This window comes from Artibeus jamaicensis, unplaced genomic scaffold, assembly GCF_021234435.1.
Source record: "Artibeus jamaicensis isolate MK-2021 breed Jamaican fruit bat unplaced genomic scaffold, CSHL_Jam_final contig_482, whole genome shotgun sequence".
Classification (NCBI taxonomy): domain Eukaryota; kingdom Metazoa; phylum Chordata; class Mammalia; order Chiroptera; family Phyllostomidae; genus Artibeus; species Artibeus jamaicensis.
The window spans coordinates 9,433,508-9,456,403 of record NW_026521857.1 but is presented as its reverse complement, the minus strand read 5'-3'; the positions used below and the strand labels follow the sequence as shown (position 1 = coordinate 9,456,403).

At 41.2% G+C, this 22,896-nt stretch overlaps 1 protein-coding gene and 1 pseudogene across 4 annotated transcripts in view; both read right to left on the bottom strand.

Annotated features, from left to right (window-relative positions):
• The window catches only part of E2F3 (E2F transcription factor 3), a 73,649-nt gene that overhangs the window by 12,838 nt on the left and 37,915 nt on the right, over positions 1–22,896 (bottom strand). For all 4 annotated transcript variants that reach the window (XM_037153621.2, XM_037153622.2, XM_037153624.2 and 1 more), the window contains exon 2: positions 456–567. In XM_037153621.2, coding sequence (XP_037009516.1) covers positions 456–567 — 112 coding nt within the window. The remainder of the gene's footprint in view (positions 1–455; positions 568–22,896) is intronic.
• On the bottom strand, positions 15,449–15,563 carry LOC119055424 (uncharacterized; annotated as a pseudogene).

Sequence of the window (22,896 nt, the reverse complement as noted above, 5' to 3'; positions counted from 1 at the left end):
GGGTGGAAAGGGAAGCGAGCTGCAATTCACTGGTCTCCGCCAAGTCTTATGCTGCCTCATGCTGAGCTGGAGATGGAGGCGACACAGACATCGGTGACTCTGGCACAGTTGGCCTACACCCAGTTAACCTCTGTCTCTGAAGTAATAATGTCCATTCAAGATAGAATTAGATTTCACTGTAGGACACGACAAAGAGCTTGTATTCTGAGTTGAAAAATGAAATTGCACACATTTTAAGAGGCCTCTCCTTAAGTCCGTATTTAGGAACTGGAGTGATTCTGTAAACTTTTTGCTGGGTGTCTGCAGACACTGTATTTATTTTTTGGATAGGCAGAGAAAGAAATGAAAAAGAACAAAACATGCTAAAATTATTCACACCTTGGCATCCTTCCAGCCACAAGCTTTGAAAGTTGGGAACCCGCACCACAGAGAAGCAGAGATGAAAGAATCCTTACTTTTGGGACTGTCTGGGCTTCGAAGTGCAGCTCTCCCTTTGCCCTTCGGGGTTTTTAAACCATCCGAGAGGTACTGATGACCGCTTTCTCCCAGCTCCAGCCTTCGCTTGGCCTGGAATAAGAAAGTACAATCACTTGTCCCAGTCATACGGACAATCGCGAGAGGTGAGGCTGTGTGGAACCTGGCCGCTGCCTAGTGCTCAGTGCTGCAGGCTCACGCCTGCTCTCACACCTCTGAGCCGCTCCTCACTCAGGTCTTGCAGGTCCCCACAGCCAGCGTTCTGGCTCTGGGGGCCGAGCTGTCGTGAAAACTCTGTCTTCATCCGCAGTGATCATCTGTGTACACTCAGATGGACAAATCCAGGATCCTTTAGGATAAGGTCCAGGAGCCACTTTGTTCCTTTATTCGCTGATTCAATACATGTGCCAAGCACGGGGCTAGGTACTGAGAATACAGCAGGCACCAAGGCACTGAAATGAACTCCTCCCCAGTGAAACTTTGCTGCCTCTCTCCATCTCTGACCCGGGCTGGGCCCTCTTCCTTGTGATTCCCCAAACACTGTGTTTATTTGTATCATAACACTTATTGGATATGAGTTATTTTACTAATCTGGTTCTCATTTCCTTCCAGGCAGAGACTGTTCCCCATTTATCTTTGTATACCCAGTGCTTGGCGCAGAGCCTGGGCTCCTGCAGGTATTCAATCTTTCTCCCTCTCTTTAAGTGACTGAATGGTAACACAACTAGTCACAGACTACAGATGGCCATTCATCAGAGTAACAAATAGTGCAAACACCCAATCTTCAGCTTCAACTATTAATATTACTCCTGCCACTTTGTCATCAGATCTGGCAAATGAGAAGCCCTCACCTTACTTTTAAGTTTAATTGCATTTCACTTAAAAAATACCCACTTAGTGTCTTCTATGTCCTGGGCACCGGGCACAGGGAAGAAAATAGAGGAGTCCTCAACTACCTAGGGCACAGAGTCCATGAGCGAAGACGGATTATTAAAGAAGTAACTGCGTTGGTCTGATGGGCGCTCAGACAGAAGCGGCACCAACTAGATATTCCACATGGCAATGTGTGTCGCAGCTCATTTTAAGGCAGGTTCTTCTAGTGAGGAAATTCACAACTTCAAAATAACTTCCCATGAATAGAAACGAAAGTAACAACTTATCAGCCGATGATAAATATTCAGTTTCTCTACAGAAAGAGATCAGCAGTTTGTATTGTTCACTACAGTAAGCAGCTGGCCACACGTAACCCATCCGAACCGACTTGGGCTGTAAGTTCTAAATGCTCACTGGATTGTGAAGACAGTTCAAAAGAAGGATGAAATATCTTAATAATTTTAATATTGATGATATGTTAAAATGTTTGTTGGCTTTATAAATAAGATAGTAGTAAAGTTATTATTTCTCCTCTTTCCCTGTTTTTTTTTTTTTTTACCATGTGGCTTGCATTAGTGGTACAGATTATCTTGGTATTGCCTAAACATGACTCTGAAGGCCTACGAGTGACAATTCACCAGTTTGTTTTCTCAACTTCATTCCTCCCTCCCAGATGTTGTGTCCAATCCTTGTGTAGTCCTGTTGTTTTGGTTGGCCCAGCAAAATTCCCTCCCTCTTCACCGGGCAAATGCTCTGACATTTGCCCGGTTACCCCCCACCCCTTGAAGTCTAAGCTGCAAACAGGTGGCCCAGGCCTGGCTGGTCATCATGGTCCATTCTCCTGTCCTTCACAGCACAAGGACCGGTCAGGATGGCACACAGCCCAAGCTGGGTGAACAAAGGCAAACTCCAGAAATTGTTCTGTAACTATTGGCAAGAAGAGGGTATACCTTCCTAGTAAAATTGACATGTGGAAGCTGGAAGCTACCTGAGAATGAAGCTCTGCAGGGGAACGCAGAGTAGAGAGATGGAGAGAAAGGGGCCTGAGGCCACCATTCAAAGCTCTGGATCAGGTCATACAAACACTGGGGTCAACAACGGGTCTTCCCCAGACTTTCCAGTTAGTCAATAAAATCTCCTTTGTGCTCAAAGCACCGGGAGTCGAGAACCTGAAAGTGTGTTTCTGCAGGTGGCAGCATGTGGGCTTAGCTGAGCAGGGTGCAACAGTGGGGCTGGCAGCCCTGCTGAAGGGTAGCAGGGTGTGGGGGCCACTTCCTGTGGCCTTTGAGAAGTGATCACTGATAGAGACAAGCCTCGTTTGAGGCTGGCCTACCGAAAGATAGAGAAGAAAAGAGCTTTGCCATGGAGGCCTTTTTCTCTGTATAATGCAACCCAAGACGATAGACAGCTGTATTCTCTGCCCATGTGGAAGTCCACAGAAGGCAAATGGAAAGAGAATCTGGGACCCCCAACTCTGTGGTCCTAAGGCTGTGCTCTCCTTAAATCTTCATGACAGAGAACCAACCACTGACCAGCAGCCTGGGGAATATTAGTACTTTTGGCTCCCCGTCTGAGGTTATTGTTTCAAACTGCTCTGAGGCAATGGCCTATGGAAGCAGTAAACCGATAGGCTAGGGAAATTCTCCAGAAATCTGTTGCTGAGAAACTGAGATGGAACTTTAAGGACTAGGACTAGCCATGATGTGTGACTTTGGTTACTAAACACCGAGCTCTAGAGTTCACCAAATCTAAGTACCAGATAGAAAAATCTACTAAATTTTAAAGGCGTTTGTATCGCCAGAGACTCTCTATATCCAGAAAACAAAAGGTCTATGATGTCTCAGCCACTAAGACAGCCACTGAGCTTCTAAATGCACACCAAAAAGACCCAGGCTTTGAGAGGGTAGAATCTGAGGTAGCCACACTGACTCCACAAGCCAGTCAGGTCTCCAACAAGTGCACAAGTGCCAGCATTTGCGTCGAGAGGACACGAAGTGCCACGAGGGCGACCCCTGTGTTACTTTCCTTCTCCAAAAGGTGTTTTCTGTTGGGTTTCCCCATTACCTTGCCCCCACTGTCTAGTGAGTGGGGGCTGAACTTGCAGTTCCTAGACCTGCGGATGGGCATAACTACTGGGCTCTCTTTTCCAGAAAGGCTAATAATTTTGACATATAACTAAGCAGCACTACTTTTTAAAAAATGACTTTAATTTTTTATTTACTGAGTTTAGAGAGAGAGAAAGGGAGAAGGGGAAGAGAGAGAAAGAGCAAGAGAGAAACGTACTCATGCATTCATTGGTTGATTCTTGTACATGCCCTGACCAGGATCGAACCCGCAACCCTGGCACATTAGGAGGACACTCTAACCAAATGAACTACCTGGCCAGGGCTTGGAGCAGCATTACTTTCATTTAGCAAATTCAAGAACACATCAATGGGAAGACACACAAAAAACTAAAACTGGATGGGCAGATTTAAAGAGTGCAGGTGATGTCTGCCTACACCCCACCCTGCCCTGAGAGCAGATGAAAGTCTCTTCCCGTGGTCATTTCAATGTTTGGTTACTGTTAGGGAGAGCCCCTTGCTGGACTGAGTTATTTGGTTTATAAACAGATTTTCACATTACATGGCTCCTGAGCCGGAGTCAAGGCTACACAGAGGAGATCCTGTGCAGATCACCCACACGGCACCTTCCCGGAACCTCAGCTCCAACTAAGATCACACTCCTCATAAGAAAATAACAGGATTAATGGTCAGGCAGCCGAGCAGTGGGCTGCAGGGAGCACCATGGTTTCCACCTGCCCGACATCTGCTGCCTCCATTTTCTTCTGTTGGGAAAGGAACTTCAGTCCACGTGGTTGCTATGTTTCCAAGCCTGAAAACAAAAGGTCTGATATTGCTCAACATTTTAAGCTGACCCTTCCCATCTGGTTACAAAGTGGAGTACTGTAATCTGAGCCTACTAATCAGCGCATTCCAGTCTTTTAACTAAGACGACTGGTTTAGAGATGGGCCCCATGAAAAAAAGTGGAATGAATCACTCAGTCCTGGGATTTTTGTTGAAAAGTACTGGGTTCTTTTCACTGGAAGTTATTAGGCAGTAGGGTATAATCCTGGAGTTGCCTGGGAACTGAGCCAACGTAGGAGAAAACAGAGCTAAGCACCGGAGAAAGGCGAGTCCCAATCCCTTCAAGGGAGGTGGAAGATACAGCCACGCCCAAAGGCGGTCCTACCCTAGACTTTCACTTGAGTGGGCCAGCGAACGCCCTTTTGTGTTAGGAGACAACTGAGTTAGAGTACTACCCCTAGCAACCAGGAGCCCGCGAAGGTATGGCCCTTTAGTGTTAACTATCACACAATGAACATGTGAGTGCTTACTGTATATTATGCACCACGTTAATTGCTTTCCAAATAATTGTTATCTCATTTTCATACAACCTCACAGAGTAGTTTTTATTATCTCTTGATTTCATAGGAGAAAACTAAGGTTTAGTGTTTAAATAACCCTTCCAAGGTCACATGGCCAGTAAGCATGCCTACACCAAAGTTCATGCTTATAACCAGTTTATATAAAGAGCTCATTATATTGATACCATCTTACTTTATGATTACACATAAGTAATTTTATTTTCATAATAAAAAACCCTCCCTTTAAATAAATAGCCATGGTCATTCAAACAGCACAAACAGATATACATAGAAAGCATATTTTCTCCTAACCTTGAGCCCTAATTCCCTTTCTTAAAGGCAAGTGCTATTAAGTTACTTTGACATGCTTTTAGATAGTCTACGTAAATACACATACCACGCCTTTTAAAATGGTATACAAATAGAAGCAAACCACATACTATTGTTACAACACACTTCAGGGTTTGAGTACTATCGGCACACTTAGAATGACCTTAGTTTTCACAGCTGCACAGTACTGTATTACTACACCACATCTTGTTTACGTAATGAGGAACGTACTTGACTGGGGTGTCTGTACCTCCTTCCCTAGGAACCTAGCACTGGGGGTGGGCTCCGGGCAGCTACTCTCCCGCCACCTGCTCAAGATGGTCCACCTGGATCCCAAACAGCAAGGATGCAAGAACATGAGCTTTTGGAACCCGAGAATCTTAAGCAGGAGGTCAGTGAGAGGTATTCCTCAATGTAAACAAGTCTCCTGAAATACCTCTTTTGGAGACCTTTTTGTATGATCACTGGACCAAAAGCTCAGTCCTTAGCAGCTTAGTTTCTCCAGAGCCTTGCTCATGGCATGTACTCAGTCAAATTTACTTATTTTATGTATGTATGTATGTATGTATGTATGTATTTAGAATGAATCGAGAAATAAATTTCCAAAGGCTCTTGGCAGGTAAATTATAAAGCTCAAACGTTACCAACCTGCAAGGGGAATGTTTAAAACGTGTGTATGTGTGTGTGTCTGTGTAGAAAGAAAGAGAGAGATGTATTTATATATCCTGGAGATTAATCTCTACATACAAGGTGGGATAAAAGTAGGTTTACAGTTGTGAGTACCTGAGACAGTTTATTCTTGTATTACTATTTATTTATTATTATACTATTTTCCATATGAGGAACAATAAACCTGCTTTTGTCCCACTCTGTATCTGAAAAGACTTCCAAGAAATATAAAGAGGAAAAATTACAGCTGCAGTAAGATATGTATCACATGATTATATAGGGGTAAAAAAATTATAAAACTATAGCCCTCACTGTAAAATTTCCATGTATCCATAAAGGAAAAAGTCTGGAGAGATCCACACTGAGTGTTAGCGGAGGTAATCTCTGAGAACTAAAATACGGGGTATTAATTTCATGCTTGTAATTCTGTAGCGTTTGACTGTATTTTTAAAAGTGATGTGTCTATATATGTGTTACACCCTAGTAATTCCACTTCTTGGAGATATTCTGAGACCATTTATGTTGTTTCTAGGGTTTGTACATTAGAAGAAGCACAGCCAGTTTTTAAAAAATATTTATGTTTTTCCTCATTAGTCCAACCTAAATGCCCAATCTCAGAATAATTCAGTAAGTTGCTGTACATTTATATAATGGAATGTTATGCAATTAATAGTGATGTACATCCATGCGTGTTTTTAAAAAGCAGGCGTGAGTAGTAAAATTGTGTTTTCATAGGGAAATTATATGCGCAGGAATAAGGTATCTAAGAGCACATACCAAACAGTTTTGGAATTAATCTTTGTGTGGTAGGATTCTGGTTTTATTTTCTTCTTAGCTTTTTATATTTCTAAATTATTTTAGGGTGAGCGTGGGTTACTTCCATTACAAGAAAAACAAAAATCGCTTCCATTTGAGGTTAAACAAAACAAGACTGGCAGTTTATTTTTTAAGACCGTTGAAAGTCTCACGCAGCATTCACTGTGTATGGCTCTGGATTGAGCACAGAAGTGGGCTGTGCTCCAGAAAGAGCATCCCAGCCTCACGGTGGGAAGGCAAGTGGTGTTCTTATCTACCATTCAACTGAGCCACCGGAAAATATTAAATTGAGAAAAAGGCATGGCCTGCTGTAGGTTAACAAACTGTGAACAGTAAAATAAACTCCCTTTAGCCCAGTCAGTAGGAGATCTGGGCAAGGGAAAGAACTAGATATATGATACACTTTGTCTCAAAGCCAAACATGAGACAGGCATTTTGAACAGAGGAAGAAGGGAAATAGAAGAAAATGGAAATTAAATGAAAAGAATGAGGACCAGGTTAAGCACGTTAGTGAAATAACCCAAAGGAGAAATCTCCAGCTGGAGCCCAGACCACAGCTGAGGCTCCCTTGGATTTTGGCCATCAGCTCAGCAGGTTAGGGCAGGAGGGTTTTAATAAAGGGATACCTAGCTTCCAACTGTAACTACTATATTTGATGCAGACTCACTGCCTTACTCATTCAGTCATTATGAATGCAACGACCACACAGTACACTCACCCCCACCAACCAGTACAGTGAGGTCATCATTGCCTGCACATGTGCACTCCAGTCCACTCTCCTCGACTGCCAGGTTGCGTTGATGTTGCACAAACCATTCTTGTTATATCAACAATGGCTGGACTTCTCCCAGACAGACCGTACCTGAATGCTTCTAAAGGAAAAGGAATCTCAAACTGAATCATGCCTTTTGGAATAGAAGTCATTTACCTATAAACTGATGGACTACCTTTCTACATCTATTATTGTTTTAAAAATAATTTAAACAATTTAGAAAATCAATGCACCCGACTTTTAAAAATCTACTAGCTCAGAGAGCTTATGACTACCTCCCCAAGGTCACCTCTGTATCTCCAAGTGGGAAGCTTACACAGCCATTTCCGGGTCTAGCCATTTTCTTTATTTATGTACATTTCCTTCATGATACCATAACTATCTCTTCCACACCTTTCCCCAATAGTTACATCATTATTTTTGTTTGAATTAAAACCACTGCTGTGCATTTTGACTACACAAATACCATTCATAGCAGAGTTAAATAGTGTACTGGGATCGCCTTTCCTGCCCTGTGAAGCTTGTTTGTTTTCTTGGGAGTTTCCAATTGTCTTTCCTGATTTTTGGCACCATTTGCCTTAACCACATCCTCAACTTTTCCACCTCTCCATATCGTATCAAATACTCTATTTAGTCTCCATTTTTTCTTCTGCCTGAAACCCTTGGACCTCCTGCTGTCTAGACATGAGACTGACTGTTCTCCAAGCCTGTCTCACGGCTGTCTTGCTACAGTTTTCCCTCACTGCATGTAGTGTTGATGTCTAAGGTGGATACGTGTCATTTTATTTGAAACGCCCAGCCTCTAAACCTGCATCCCTACTGTTAGAAGTTCCCCATTTTGACAGTCTTGGTGGGAGGCACAGCCACCTTTTTACCATAGAAGCAGAAGACCCCTATTGCCCTTTCTCAGCTTCCCTGAACTGCCAGAGCCATTACCTAGGCTGGCACGGGCAGGCATACCCTGCTGGACTTGGATCTGGAGTTGCTCCTGTGAGGAAGCCCAGTGGTAACAGCCCAGGAGCCTGAGAGAAGGGACTAAGGGACATTGGCCTTGTTCTGTGGTTTGATGTGTTGTTGGCTGTGGTTCAGGCTATTGACCCTCCTGTTTCTGCCTGTTCTCCAAGTCCGGTTCTCTAAAAATGGTCCTGGCAATTTATTTAGTTATCTAATATTTTTCAATAAATTACTTTCCTGCTTAAGTTAGCCAAAGTTGATCACACTGTTATCACCTGTTTTCCTGGAACACACCTGAACGAAATATGGGGGAGAAAATTTGCGCCCTTATGTATCTGAAATGCGTTTCCAGCCTCACACTTGATGGTTGGGCTAGGTGACCACCCCTTGACTTGGAACTCTTGAAAGCACTGCCCCGGTGCTGCTGATAAGAAACCTACAACCGCTGATTCGCACTCCTTTGAAGCCATTCTACTTTAATCGCTCTGTAACCTTCCAGGCCTGTCTTACATTACTGTAAAATCTCATAATGTATTCAGGTACGCATCTTCTCTCACTCAATGTGTAAGAAACTCACGGGCTCCTAAAAACTACATGTTTTGATTTCAGCTTTCAGAAATACTTATGTTTTAAACCATTCCCTCGTTGTCTCTGTTTAACCTTTCTAAAATCCCTATTCCTTTTAGATCGATCCTCTAAAGCTCTTCGTTCCTTCGTTTCCTCTTATTTTATGAATAGCACAGCCTCTCTGATGCCACTTATTATTTCCTTTAAAGTTTTCTTTTGTTTCCTGTTTAATCGGTTTTCTTCAGTCATATTTTCCTATCATTTAAAAACTATCTTGATCTCACTGTATGATGTCGTACTCTCTTCTCAACCGTCAAGTCGAGCTTTGTACCTGTTCATATTTGAGAGTAGAGAACACACTGACAACTGGGAGCTGCATGATTTAAGTTGAGGAGATACCTTTAAATGCTAGAATGGAGTCAGTTCATTTACTTTGAGCAGATTTCTCAAACATTATTTGTTTGGAAAAAGACCCCTGCATTCCAGACATCGATTCAGTGCAAAGAGGTTCACACGCCTCCCCTTTTGGCCCTTGGGCCACACCTGGGCTTCTGTGGTTCTTGAGAGCAGCCCGACACTGTTCGGGGCCACAGCTGCTCCTGCTGCACTATACTGCTGGTCACTCCTCCATCCTTCCTGTTTTCCAGACATCCACTGAATTACTGTGTCCACTAAAATCCCCACTCTCATCAGCAAGTGGTACTGACTACTCACTACATGTAAGGCACTGTGTTGGGCACTTCATATTAGTAAATGAACTAGGCAATGATTTCTTTTGCAAATAGAAGCTGAAGCCCCAAGATGTTTCCTACCTAGGTCTCTACCCCAATTATTGTATGTTGATCTTAAAAACCAAAACCCCTTGAAAATCTCTTATCAATGGATGCATACACATAATCCATCCCAAATGAAGAGTGAAGGGATAAGAAGTTTAAGAGAAAGCCCCGATTACTAAATTAAATAGATCCAATGTTACCCAGTTGAAATAAGAGAAAATGAGTAATATTTTTGGACTTACGGTCAAGATGGTGGCATAAACAGGCATGGTTCGCCTCTGTGCACAACCACATCAATATTATAACTAAAATATAGATCAACTATCACTCAGAACCATCAGAAACTGAGTTGGATGGAAGTCTGACAACTGTGGAATTAAAGAAGCCACATCCATACAGACTGGTCGGACGGGTGCAGATATGTAACAGGCTGGTCCCTCACCCACGTGTGGTGCATAAAAATTCGGGAGAGCTATCTCAGGAGTGAGGAGCCCCGACCGCACACTAGGCTCTCCAGACCAGCGTTCCAGTGCCAGGAAGATAAGCCCCCACAATTTCTGACTGATGGTAGGAGAAATTGCTTGAGCCCTGAGGAGGTTCTCTTAAAGAACCCACACACAGACTCAGCTACTCAGACTCTGTCCCTCCAGCACTGAGGTAGCACCTTGAAAGGCACCAGTGGCATACAGGAAGAAACTGAAGTGTCTGCATCGAGGTGAGCAGAAGCCATCGTCCCTTTTCTAAATGCTCCCACCACAGAGTCACACAGCTAGCAAGCTGGCACCATAGTTGAAACTCCATCCCCCTGGCTAATGCTGTTTGACCCATGTTAGAGATCCCTAGAATTCCACCCCACCCAACTGGCCCATCCAAGCTGCTTTTCCATATGAATGGCTGTTCTTAGCTCCTGATGCACAACTTCCTAAATCCTCTCAAACAAGCAACAGCTGGCCTCAGTGAGCTCCAGCCAGCACTAGCAGCAGCCATCTCAGACTGCTTTATAGCACAGGCAGGGTGGCCGCTGGGAAAACAAAGATGAGGGCTAACCTTGGCCTGCAACACCAGGGAAACCCCAAGGTCAGAGCATCCAGTGGACAGCTACAGACCGCGTTGGAGCACCACCACCCTGCTCCTGAACAGCTGATCCTCCATGGAGGGCAGAAACTGGTGGTCAGTGGTCACAGCCAATCCTTGCAGCTGACTGGCCTGAGTAAATCCCTCATATAGATCTGCCAACAGGTACCAAGGCTCAACTAAGAGAGGAGGGTGTACTCAGCCCACACAAAGGACGTACCTCGAGTACCCAGCTTGGGTGATAGGGGAGCCTGGGCCACTGGACCCTACAAGGACACCTACTACATTAGGCCACAGTCCCAAGACACAGAATCAAAGCAGCTCTACCTAATACATAGAAACAAACAGAGGGAAACTGCTAAAATGAGGAGACCAAGAAACATGGCCCAAATGAAAGAACAGATCAAAACTCCAGAAAAAGAGCTAAACGAAATGTAGATAAGCAATCTATAAGATGCACAGTTCAAAACACTGGTGATAAGGATGCTCAAGGAACTTAGTGAGGAACTCAGGAGCATAAAAAAGATCCAGTCAGAAAATAATTGAAATAAAGAAGAATTGAAAGGGAAACAACAGCATAGTGGATAAAGCCAAGAGTCAAATCAATTGATTTGGAGCAAAACAACCAATCAGAACAACAAGAAAAAAAATACAAAAAAAAATGAGGATAGCATAAGCAGCCTCTAGGACAATTTTAAGAGGTCCAACATTTGCACCATAGGGGTGCCAGAAGGAGAAAAGAAAGCAAGAAATTGGAAATCTGTTTGAACAGATAATTCAAAGAAATCTTCCCTAATATGATGAAGGAAGTAGACATGCAAGTCCAGGAAGCACAGAGAGTCCCAAGCAAGATGGATGCAGAGGCTCACTCCAAGACACATCATCATTAAAATGCCAAAGGTTAAAGATAAAGAGAGAATCTTAAAAGCAGCAGGAGAAACGAAGTTAGTTACCTACAGGGGAATTCCCAGAAGACTGTCAGTTGATTTCTCAAAGAAACTTTGCAGGCTTGAAGGGAATGGCAAGATATATTCAAAGTCATGAAAAGCACAGACTTATGAGTCCAGATTGCTCTACCCAGCAAAGCTATCCTTTGGAATTGAAGGGCAGATAAAGAGATTCCTAGACAAGAAAAAACTAAAGGAGTTCGTCATCAGCAAAACCATTATAATATGAGAATTTAGAGGGACTTATTTAAGAAAAAGAAGATCAAAACTATGAATAAAATGGCAAAAATACTTACTAACAACTGAATAAAACACAAACTAAGCAACCAGAAGAAGAGAGACAGAATCATAGACAAGGAGAGTTTTGATGATTGCCAGATGGGAGGGGGTTGTGGTGCAATGGGTGAAAAACGTGAAGGGAATAAGATGTACAAACAGGTAGTTACAGAATAGTCATAGGCTGTAAAGTACAACATAGGAAATGCTATAAAGCCAAGGACTTTTACAAGACCCACAGACACGGACAATGGTGGGGAGATTGCCTGTGGGAAAGGCGGGGTGCTGGGTGGAGGGGTGCCAAGGGGGAAAAAATCAAGACAACTGTAACAGAATAACTGATAAAATATAATTAAAAAAATAAAAGAACAAAAACAAAAAAAAAGAGAAAATGAGTAATATTTTTAATAAGAGAAATGCTGTGATTACTTTTTATATCCATGAATCACAGTGGTCTCTAAAGCAGAGTGAACAAAATGTTTTCATCTGCCATAAAGTGTTTAAGCTCTAGTATTACCTTCGAACTCTAAATTTTATATTGTTTTTCTGAAAAATAAGCAGCAGAGAAAACTGCAATTAAACCACTAACTTCAAAGAGCGTTTTAAATTTGTTCATATTACCAAATTCGTATTTTCCTTTTTAAAATAATTGCTAATCTTAAAATGTAGTTATTGACCATAAAAGGGAATTTAAGAATTCTCTTCAGATATGTCCATTTCCAATTTGGAGATTGGCGAAGTATTTCAAATACATTCCAGGATGAGCTGTAATGAAGCTTAGGCTCTAATTCTGCTGCTCAGATGCCTTCCACCACAGTATAATTGAACCTCCCACCTGAGTAAAACTATTTAGTTTATCTCTACTTCTCTTTCTGAGTCCTAGTTTTTGGTATTAAGATTTTACCTCACTTCATCACCAATGGACTACACCAGAAGTTGCCATTTTCTGTAAAAGGCCACGTAGTAAGTATTTTAGACCTCATGGAACATAGTTCTGTTGTAGCTACTCAATTCTGCTCAAGCAAGAATACATAAATGCATGGGCTTCTCTGTATTCCAATAAAACTTTATTTGCAAAACTGGCAGTGGATCAGATCTGGCCAGCAGGCCAGTTTGTGGACTCAAGGGATAAGCCATTACCCTGTAATTATTATTGTTTGTTAAAAGATATCTATATTGCTCACAACAAATACTAAAACTTTATGAAGTGAGAAAGTCAATCAATCACCTTTTTGGATAATTGAATTACATCTCTGACATACTTTGTGTTATTGTAAGGACTAGAAACCAGCCCTAAAAATAAAAGCAAATTTACACTATCCATTTGAAATAGCTGCACCTCATCCTATCCATAGAAAACAAAGATAATTAAACACACGGAGATACTTCTTTTTATGACAATGACTCAGTTAAAAAGATAGCATGTTTTGCCATGTATAATGTGCTCCCATGTATAATGTGCAACCACATTTTTGGCCCGAGCTTTCAGGGGGGAAAAACCACCCCAAACACCGTCTGTTTTAATGTTTTAATTCAATTATTTATTTATTTGTATGGAGAAACAAACCAAATATCATATTCCAGGGTATTATTTTGTATACGGGTATTGTTGCTTTCTATAGCTACACTTATAAGGCATAAGGATAAATAAAAGAATTAAAAACATTTATATAGATACAGTATTAATACTACCACGTATAACGTGCATCCTGATTTTTCCCTCAAAATTTGGGCAAAATTGTGCATTATGCATGGCAAAATATGTTAGTTTATAGGTGCAATGAAAAGCTATAAAGAAAGACTTAACTATGGGTTCATCGATTCAGAGAGTAGTAATCCAATTGCTTCATTCTTAGTATCCTCAAAATCTGTCAGTACACTTTCTCCCACTGAGGTATTATTGACACATCAGGTTAGTGAACAGTTACTGTAGAACCTAGTTGCTACAATGGCTTGCAGCAGAGTGCTAGCAGCGCAGTCCCAGAAAAAGAACATGTGTTTCTTTAACCCTCTAGCTCTAAGGCACAGGGCGCTTGGTGTTGGCAGACGTAGGTTCACCCACTATCTGCAGGTGCAGGAGCATGGTAAAAGGACCCCAAGAAGTAAGAATACTCTTGCAAGACTTATGAACCTAAGAACTAATTACCTACTTTAAGAAATACAAAGAACTTTATCTAATACATAATTTGAAAGCCAAAAAATGCTGCTTTCTTGCTCACTCAATTTCCACTTACTGGCAACTTTAATTCCTGTATCTGAGGGTGAGGAGTTTCAGGGCTGCAGTACAATAAGGAAGAATCTAGGAGGAGGCCAATAAACTCCCTGAGCAGAGAAGGTGGAGGTGGGAATTCTAGGTACTTTGATTTAGAATTCTGACAGACTGCTGGAAAGGAGAAAATTGTTCAGAGAGAGAACCTTGGAAATCTGCAGAACCTTGAGAACGCAGCAGTGTACTAATCAGTACAACACATGTGAGAAAACTACTCAAGGTCAGGAGAAATAAATACCCGAAAAGGAATAGAAAACAGTGCCTAGAGCTTCTACAGGGCTTGAAATAAAAGACATACTGTTCAGACAACTATTCCTACTAGTCAGACAGGAAGAAAACAAACCCAAAACCCTTGTTATTCATAAGGCACAGGCTAGAGTACCCAAAAGGGTGTTTTTTTCATTAGTGAGGCAAAAGTAGCTCTAGAATAAATACTGCTCTCGTTCTGTCTACTAAAGCAAAACTTCAAAGACAAAACTGTTTCTAAGAACCATAGCTGCATCTCAGACCACAAATTCAAGAATAACTACAGAAGTACAGAAATGTCTAGCACAGAACAATGACCATCATCTAAGCAAAAATTAACAGGCTTCCAAGGAAGCATGAAAATATGATCCATACTCAGAGAAAAACCAGTCAAAACTAACCTAGAACCAATAGAAATATAAGAACACAGAAAAGAGCTAATGTAACTGTACTCTACATGTTCAAAAGGTTGGGTAGAGACATGGATGATATAAACCTAGTTTCAAGAAGCTCAACAAATCCCAAACATAAACACACATACAATGACACCAAGATATGTCACAATCGAACTACTCAAAATCAGTGACAAAGAGAGAAAATCTTAAAAGTAACCAGGGGTCAGCTGGGGGGCGGGCGTTGGGGTAGAGTGGGGTGGGGGTGGGGGTAGAGTGGGGTGGGGGTGGAGATGTTACAAACAAATAAAAAATGATAGATTTAATTTGTAACAGTGTAGCTAAAAGAGTGTAGCAACATATTTAAAAGTGCTGAAACTGTCAAACTAGAATTCTATACCCAGCACAAATATCTTTCTAAGATATCAACAAAATCCAAGGCAAAACAGACTTTTTCAGAGATATAAAAGCTGAAAGAATTCTTCATTGGCAGGCCTTGCACTAGAAAAAATGTTAAAAGAAGTTCTTCAAGCAGCAGGAAAGGACAGTGGAAATATGGAGCTACTCAAAGCAATTAAGAGCATTAGAAATGGAAACTACATTGGTAAAAGGTAAGCGCTCCACACATTTACTTGAATTTGCATGTCGTCCTTGTGCAGGGCCCATGATAACCTTCTTCGTATAGTTCCAGTTTTAGGACGTGTGCTGCCAAAGCGAGCACCCCACCCTCCATATGTAAACCTCTTTAAAAGATGACTGTCCAAACAAAAATAGTAAATTGTGGTGTGTAGTTCATAACAAATGTTAAGATACGTAACAGTAATAACATAATGCCAAAGAGGTGAAAAATAAAAGCATATTAAAAATAAGTGGTTCAATTTTAAGCAGACATAAGAATGAATAGGGGAAGTACGAAGAGCCAAGAGTCAACAAGACAAATGATTTGATAGCGAGACTTGCCTTACCAGATTCTAGATTTTTAGTGTAAAACTGTAGTAATTACAGACAAATGCCAATTAAAACCACAATGAGATATCACCTCACACCTGTTAGAATGGCTATAATCAAAAGTAAACAAACAACTATCGGTGAGGATAAGGAGAAAGGGGAACCTTGCACACTACGGGTGGGAATGCAGACTGGTGCAGCCACTGCGGAAAACAGCATGGAGTTACTTCAAAAAATTAAAAATGGAACTGTCTTATGACCCAGTGATCCACTTCTTGGAATTTAACCAAAGGAACCCAAAAACTAATTTGAAAGAACATAAGCACCCCTATGGTCACTGAAGCATTATTTAATAATCACCAAGATTTGGAAGCAGCCCAAGTGTCCATCAGTAGATAAGTGGATAAAACAGCCACAGTACATTCACGCAATGGAATACTACTTAGCCACAAAAAAGAAAATCTTACCCTTTGCAACGGCATGGTTGGACCTGGCAAACATTATGCTAAGTGAAATCTAATGAACAAACTGAATTAATAGGCAAAATAGAGACAGACTCATAGATAGAGAGCAGGCTAACAGCTCTGGTGTAGGAGGGGGTCAAGGATGGAGGGAATCAAGCAAAAAAGAAAACAAGAAAGAAGTCACAGACACAGAAAATTCTGTGGTAATTGGGCGGGGGCAGGTAGAGGTGGAAGAGGGTATGGGGGGATAGGTGGTAATGGGGAAAAAAACCCACTACTACAGTAATTAGTGAAATGTATACCAGCACAGGATTAGGCAAATAGGCTGAGGCTAGAATAGAAAATCCTGAACTCCACACAAACATGTAAACGTCACATATCACAAATGGGACACTGCAGATTACTGGAAAGGATGGACTATCTAATAAATGGTGCTGGGACAACTATTTATCTGAGAAGAAAAAATATAACTGAATTCCTTCCTCAACCAACACAAAATTTAACTCCAGACCTAAATAAAGTTTTGCTCCAACCTCTAAAGCTCAAGTTATGAAAAGAAACAACGAATACTCGACTTCATGAGAAAGGTCTTCTTAAAACAGAAATGCACAATCATACATGCAAAAAGCTGTATTAAAATGAACTGCGGTCATCAAAAGACCACAATGAAAGTATGAGGCCATGCCGCAGATTTGGAGAGGATATGTACGATGCACGTGACCTCCTTGGAATTATCATCCAGAATAGATGACAAATTAGTAGAAACCAACAAGAAAGGGGCATAGGACCCAAGAGAAAAATAGCTAAGAAATGGGAATTAGGCAATTCCCAGAAGAGGTTAGTAAATGCTTACAATATTAAAATATGTATTCAGGGAAATGTAAATGAAAATAACTTTTTCGTACTCATCAGATTGTTAAAAATTGCAAAGTCTAAAAAGACCAAGTATTGAAAACATGCAAAACTGTTATACCCTGCTACTGGGATGATGGAGGGACCCCTTTGGAGAAACATTTCATCCATATTTAGTGAAAATGAACTCCTCAGTCTGCAAATAAATTCTTACACATATATACAAGGAGATGTGAACAGAATTTACAGAGTAGCATTACATTAATATTGGACCATGGTAATCAATATAGATGAATCATACAATACTGAGTAAAAAAAATACCTAAGAATGTACATGGTATCCATGCCATTAAATAGCACTAAAATAATACACATGTAGCAAAATAATACATGCATAATCCATATATAGAAAAGTGTGGAAATATAGGAAAATATAGAGGAAAAAGAGAACATACAATTGGGGAAGGAAACAACAGTCTTTAATGTCATTACATGGTGCTCTTCTATTAAAATACATGATGGAAGAGCCTCTGTTATTCTAATGGTCCAAAGAAGCATCCTGCTCCTGGTGAACAGATTACTTAAAATGTACTACACACACAAAGAAAATACAATTGTATTCCCTTTATAATGACAGAATTTCACCAACTGGCTTTTTTTTTTTTTTTTTAAGAGAAATCCCCTAGGGTTTAAAGGTGACAGAATGGAATCCGGAAAGCGAGTCAAGTAATACTGATAACACATGAACTAGTTTCTAAGACCAGAAGTGAACATTCTTAAAAGACACAACAAAGAACAGAAATCCGTCTCCAAACAGGACCACTAGTGAGCTTCCTAAGGCTGAGTACGTGGGTAAGTGGTCGGGGAGGTGTTACCGAAAGGCTGGGTGAACCAGCAGGCTGTTTAGCTGCAGTGATTCCCCCAGCAGGTACTGCGTGACCAAAGATTTACAGACCCCTCGATCTGGACAGCATGAAGGGGATCCTCTCATTTTTGATCTTCAGGGCAAAAGAATACAGCCATCAAATTAGAAAAGGCACAAGTCCCTGAAAAGGAGTCAAATTCCTCCACTCCTACATTGTGCAATTTTATGACATGTGCAAGGTTTTGACACAGGAACTGGACTTGAAGTCCCTGTTATGTGGGCCAACATTTTGATAGAGACCATGATTCAGAAGCCTCTCACCCACTAAAGATTCAGAACATAATGAGCCACACTGCCTTTGAGGTACGCACACACAAAATGAAACAAAAACCTACGACAGAGACTGCTAATGAATACATACGAAATTGTGTTCATTTTCAAATGCACATAAAAATCTTGAAAACATACTAGGAATAAATGTTATGAAGATGTGGAACAGAACAGTAGTGATACAACAGCTCTGAAAAATATACAAACGACACTGCATTCAATGAACTAAGAAAAATGTTCTTTAATGAGGTTTTTTTGGGGAAAAAAGCTAATATGTTGTAGAGGAAAGGAATGATAACACTAACCTTTATTAATGACAAAAATTAATAACAAACTATGAAGTTTATCAAGGACCTGGCTTGATCCATCAGCTCAGAGATTACAGGAAAAACGACCTTTTATTTGAACAGAACTTTAGCTCATGTGGAGCGAATGAGGCTGTCTCAGGGGCAAAAGGAACAGCTGTGTTACTACACCGATAGCTTGTTCCCTTTATTTTACAAGTCGGTTTTTTTCTAACCCACTTCTCTCTTCACTACCTCTAGCCTCTATACCTTATCACAATTCTAGGCACCAGCTGTTACCTCAGTAGATGTTCAATGGGAGACTAAGAATCTCAAAAAGTACTCTAGTTGGACCTGTTACTTTGGAGAACAATTTCTTCCTAGTTTGTAATTAATCCCTGACGTAGGCGAGGGGAGCGAGTGAAGGGGAAACACCCTCTTCATCTCTGAAGCTCCACACACATGGGATCCGCCCACTGCCTCTCCTACCAGTTCTCATTCTGGGAACCTCATCTGTGGGCAAATGAGCTCACAAACCCAAAAGGCATCTCTTTTCTTGATGAATCACCCTGAGTGAACTTCAAAGAAGTCTGTGTGAGGTCTTACCTGAGAATTCACCAGAGGATCCTACTACCAGTGTTAACTTTTTTTTGCAACGCATCATCACAAGTGCAAAATAAGTACCTGGTAACACAACAAAACAAAACAAAACAAAAAACAAACAAAACAAAACAAAAAAACCCTGTGTGATAAATAAAACTTCATGATCCCTACAAATCAGTTAAAGTTTACAAGATCTCGGACTGTTAGAACTTTATAAATTAATTGACAAATCCAAAAAAGCCTGTTCATTTTATTAAACATGATTAGTGAATTATGATTATTTTGGTACTTTTTTCAACTAATGGACTGACATTAATGTTTCACAAAATCTGTTTCTATTTGTATTCATATGTGGCATTGTTCACTAAAATCTGTGTGCGTGAAGCCAGCTACTTCATATAAAAAGCAAGGAAGAAAATAGGCAGAACCATTTTTTGAATCACAATTTAGGAAAATGCTCTTTATGATGTTCTCAGAGTGGTAATTCTTTTTCTCACTTTTCAAAATACAACAAAAAATTCTTTAACTGTGAGATTGTGAAGAATCGCAAGAAAACCTGGCCAAGCATAACAGAGCTTTCCAGGGTCTCAGTTTCCTCATTCGTGCAAAGTGATTAGAATCAGAAAAATCCCTGGAGCACTTTCTAGGACCTGAATGAATGGCCGAGAGCATTTGTGCCTCCCCGCCCCACCAAGTTTACCATTAAAAACAATTTCCCCCTCTTTTATTGATTTCAAAGAGAGGGTAAGGAAGGGAGAAAGACGAGGAGAAAAACAGCAATGTGAGAGAGAAATATCAATTCTTTGCCCCTCGTACGCGCCCCGACTAGGGACTGAACATGCAGCCCAGGCATGTGCCCTGACTGGGAATTGAACCTGAGACCTTTCCGTTTGTGGGACTGTACTCAACTAATTGAGCCCCACTGGCCAGGGTGCGAGTTCACGGCCTGTCCTCTTGGGCGGCCATCCCTGAGCAACACTACCCGCCTATGTGTGCACTGACCAAACCTAACAAACACTAAATTCACCAGAAATTTTAGTTAGATTACAGTTAATAACAGGCAGGAAAAATACACTTTGAACACCATTATAGAACCCTAAGCAAAAGTTTAATGGGAAAAGTCTCTTGATTGGGGACTTAGCCAAATGTACCAGTTCTTTTCCTGGCCCCTTCAACTGTTAAATGGGAGGAGTGGCTTACCTCGGCCACTCAGTCATCTCCCAAGCTCTCTCCATGGGCTCCCTCAGGGTTTGGATCTAGAGCCACCTGGAGTTGTAAAAGGGATGACACAATTCCCTTCTGTCCTCACCCTATTACCACACTGTTTATGACCAAATGGCACCTTTGTCAGAACATTAGGGACACCCTGCCCCAGGGCCAATGTGAGAGAATGTTCACTCTATTGGGAGCAGGGCCCTGTCTCCAGGGAAAGCAGGATGTGTAGAAAGGTTTGTGCTCAACCCTCACCTCCCCTTTCAGGCAGCTATGACGGGCTACGGGGAAAATCGTACAGCAAGGTCAACTAATAAAATGTTGGACTTCTGGAGGGACTGTCAACTGCTGCTGTGGACAGTGCAATATCTGATGGACCAGAAGGCAGGAGAAGGTCTAAAAAGGAGCACGGCTTTCCCAGGAGCTCTCTGAGATAGAAGCTTCTGGAGATCCAAGGTTCCAAAGGGGGGTTGAATCAAAGTGCAAAATGCATCAACGCAGAGACACTGGGAAAGTCTAACAATTGACCCCTGTTGATACTTTGTCACTTTCCCTGCACCCAACATAATTAGCAGACTGTCACTATGGAACAGAGGATGCAGAGAAAGATGTGCTGCTACACAGATCCTTCAAACGATGAGAAAGTCATGGAAAAAGGAGGCGAATTTCAGTTTCAAGCAAGTTGCTACTGAAGTACAAATTTCTTATTCTGATTGTATTTGGCATCTTTAGAACCACGTTCTTGCATGTTGTAGTTCTGTTATGAAGTCTTTTTTGTTGAAACCAAAATCACTTTAAAGGAAACACACAAGTTCTGGTTCCCAAATATGAATACACACTGAAATCGAGTGGGAAATTTAGAACTTCCCACTCCTGCACCCTGGCCACGATATGTTCATTGCGTTATAGGAGTATAATCTGGGTGGCAGGATTTTTGGAAGCTATGTGGCTGATTCTAAGATCCAGCAAAATTGCAGAACCACGGCTCTGAGCTGGTTGGCAAATAGACTCAGAAGATACTACTGTTTACAGGAAGTATGCCTTGTCCTGCCAAGCATAAGCACAATTATGATGTGGCAGACAGTCATCAGAAGTAAATGTGATTCTGTTCTGATATCAAATTATTTTTAAAGGCAGAGGGGCAAGGGACAAGAAGGAACAATGATGCTTTTGTAGGGTAAGAGAAGTTTTCAATGCTCCTAAACTTCCTAGCATATTATAAAAACCAGTTTTGCTGGTTTTTTATTATATGACAAAGGGAAGCACTGACCCAATGGGCAGAATTCTGGATGTAAGACGTACTTGTCCAAAGCACTAGTAAGATATCTGTGACTCCTGGAAAAATCCAGAAGTTTTCTACTCTAAGAATACCACTGTCAAAGAATGGACATTGTCACTTCCTGCTAGTCTTTACATTTTTCCACGTCAAGATAAGGACTAAACTTATCCAGCGAGAGGGCAGCACTCTGAAGTTGCAATTTTCCATTGAAGGATTAAATATAACTTGTAAGGTCATGAGCCTCAAACTTGAGCCTGCTCAGAATCACCTGCGGGGCCCATTAAATGCAGATTGCTGGGCTCCCCCCCCAACAGGACCACTGATTCTGTAGGTCAAGGACGGGACTTTCTGACAAGTTCTGAGAGGCTGCCCCTGCTGCTGTGGGGACCAGAACTGTTCTAAGGGCTCACGAATGGCAACCTCTTTGAGCAACTAAAAAGCTACTCAAAGTTACTAAAAAGTTACTCAAAGCCTGCTTTAGGTTTTGTGACAAAGAGACAATTTACTTTGAGAGAAACAAGACATTGTCTTTAGATAAATCTTGAGATTAATGTTACGAGACAAGATTTTATCATCATTCTATAGAGGAACAGGTGGGTTCAGTTAACTTCATTCATTCGCATACTCATGAGTAAACACTACCCTTGGAGGGGAAGGTGGAAGAGCTGCTGCCTATAAGTTAAAAAAGGAGGACCTCAGTATTTCCCCCCCAAAAAAACTTGACCCATGGTTTCTGTTTCACAAGGAAATAGTGGGAATTTTTCATTTACCAAATGTTTAGTTTATAACGTGGCTTTACATGGGGGTAAAGTTGGGCTTTTTCACTAAGGAGTTAGGTCGACTGAGTATTGTCTGGAAAAAAAGAAAGTTGAATTTGTACTTTACAGAAGAACAATGGAAGTCTCAAATGGAGCAAATATTTAAATGTAAAATAACACAGAAAATCTGCAAAAAAGAGGGGGTCAATTTCTAGGTGTGTCTGTGGAAAAGGGATAATGGAGGCCCCCTGTGATTCAAAATCTGGAAGCCATAAAAAAATGGAAAAAAAAAAGCATTAGATAAAAATTAACTTCTATATGGGGCAAACAAAAAACTTCAAAGATTAAAGAAAATGCTAAACTGAGAAAAATATTTGGAGGTCATGTCATGGACTTAGAGCTAATTAATCACCCTATTAATAAAGAGCACCACCAATCAGTAAGAAAAAAAAGAACAAT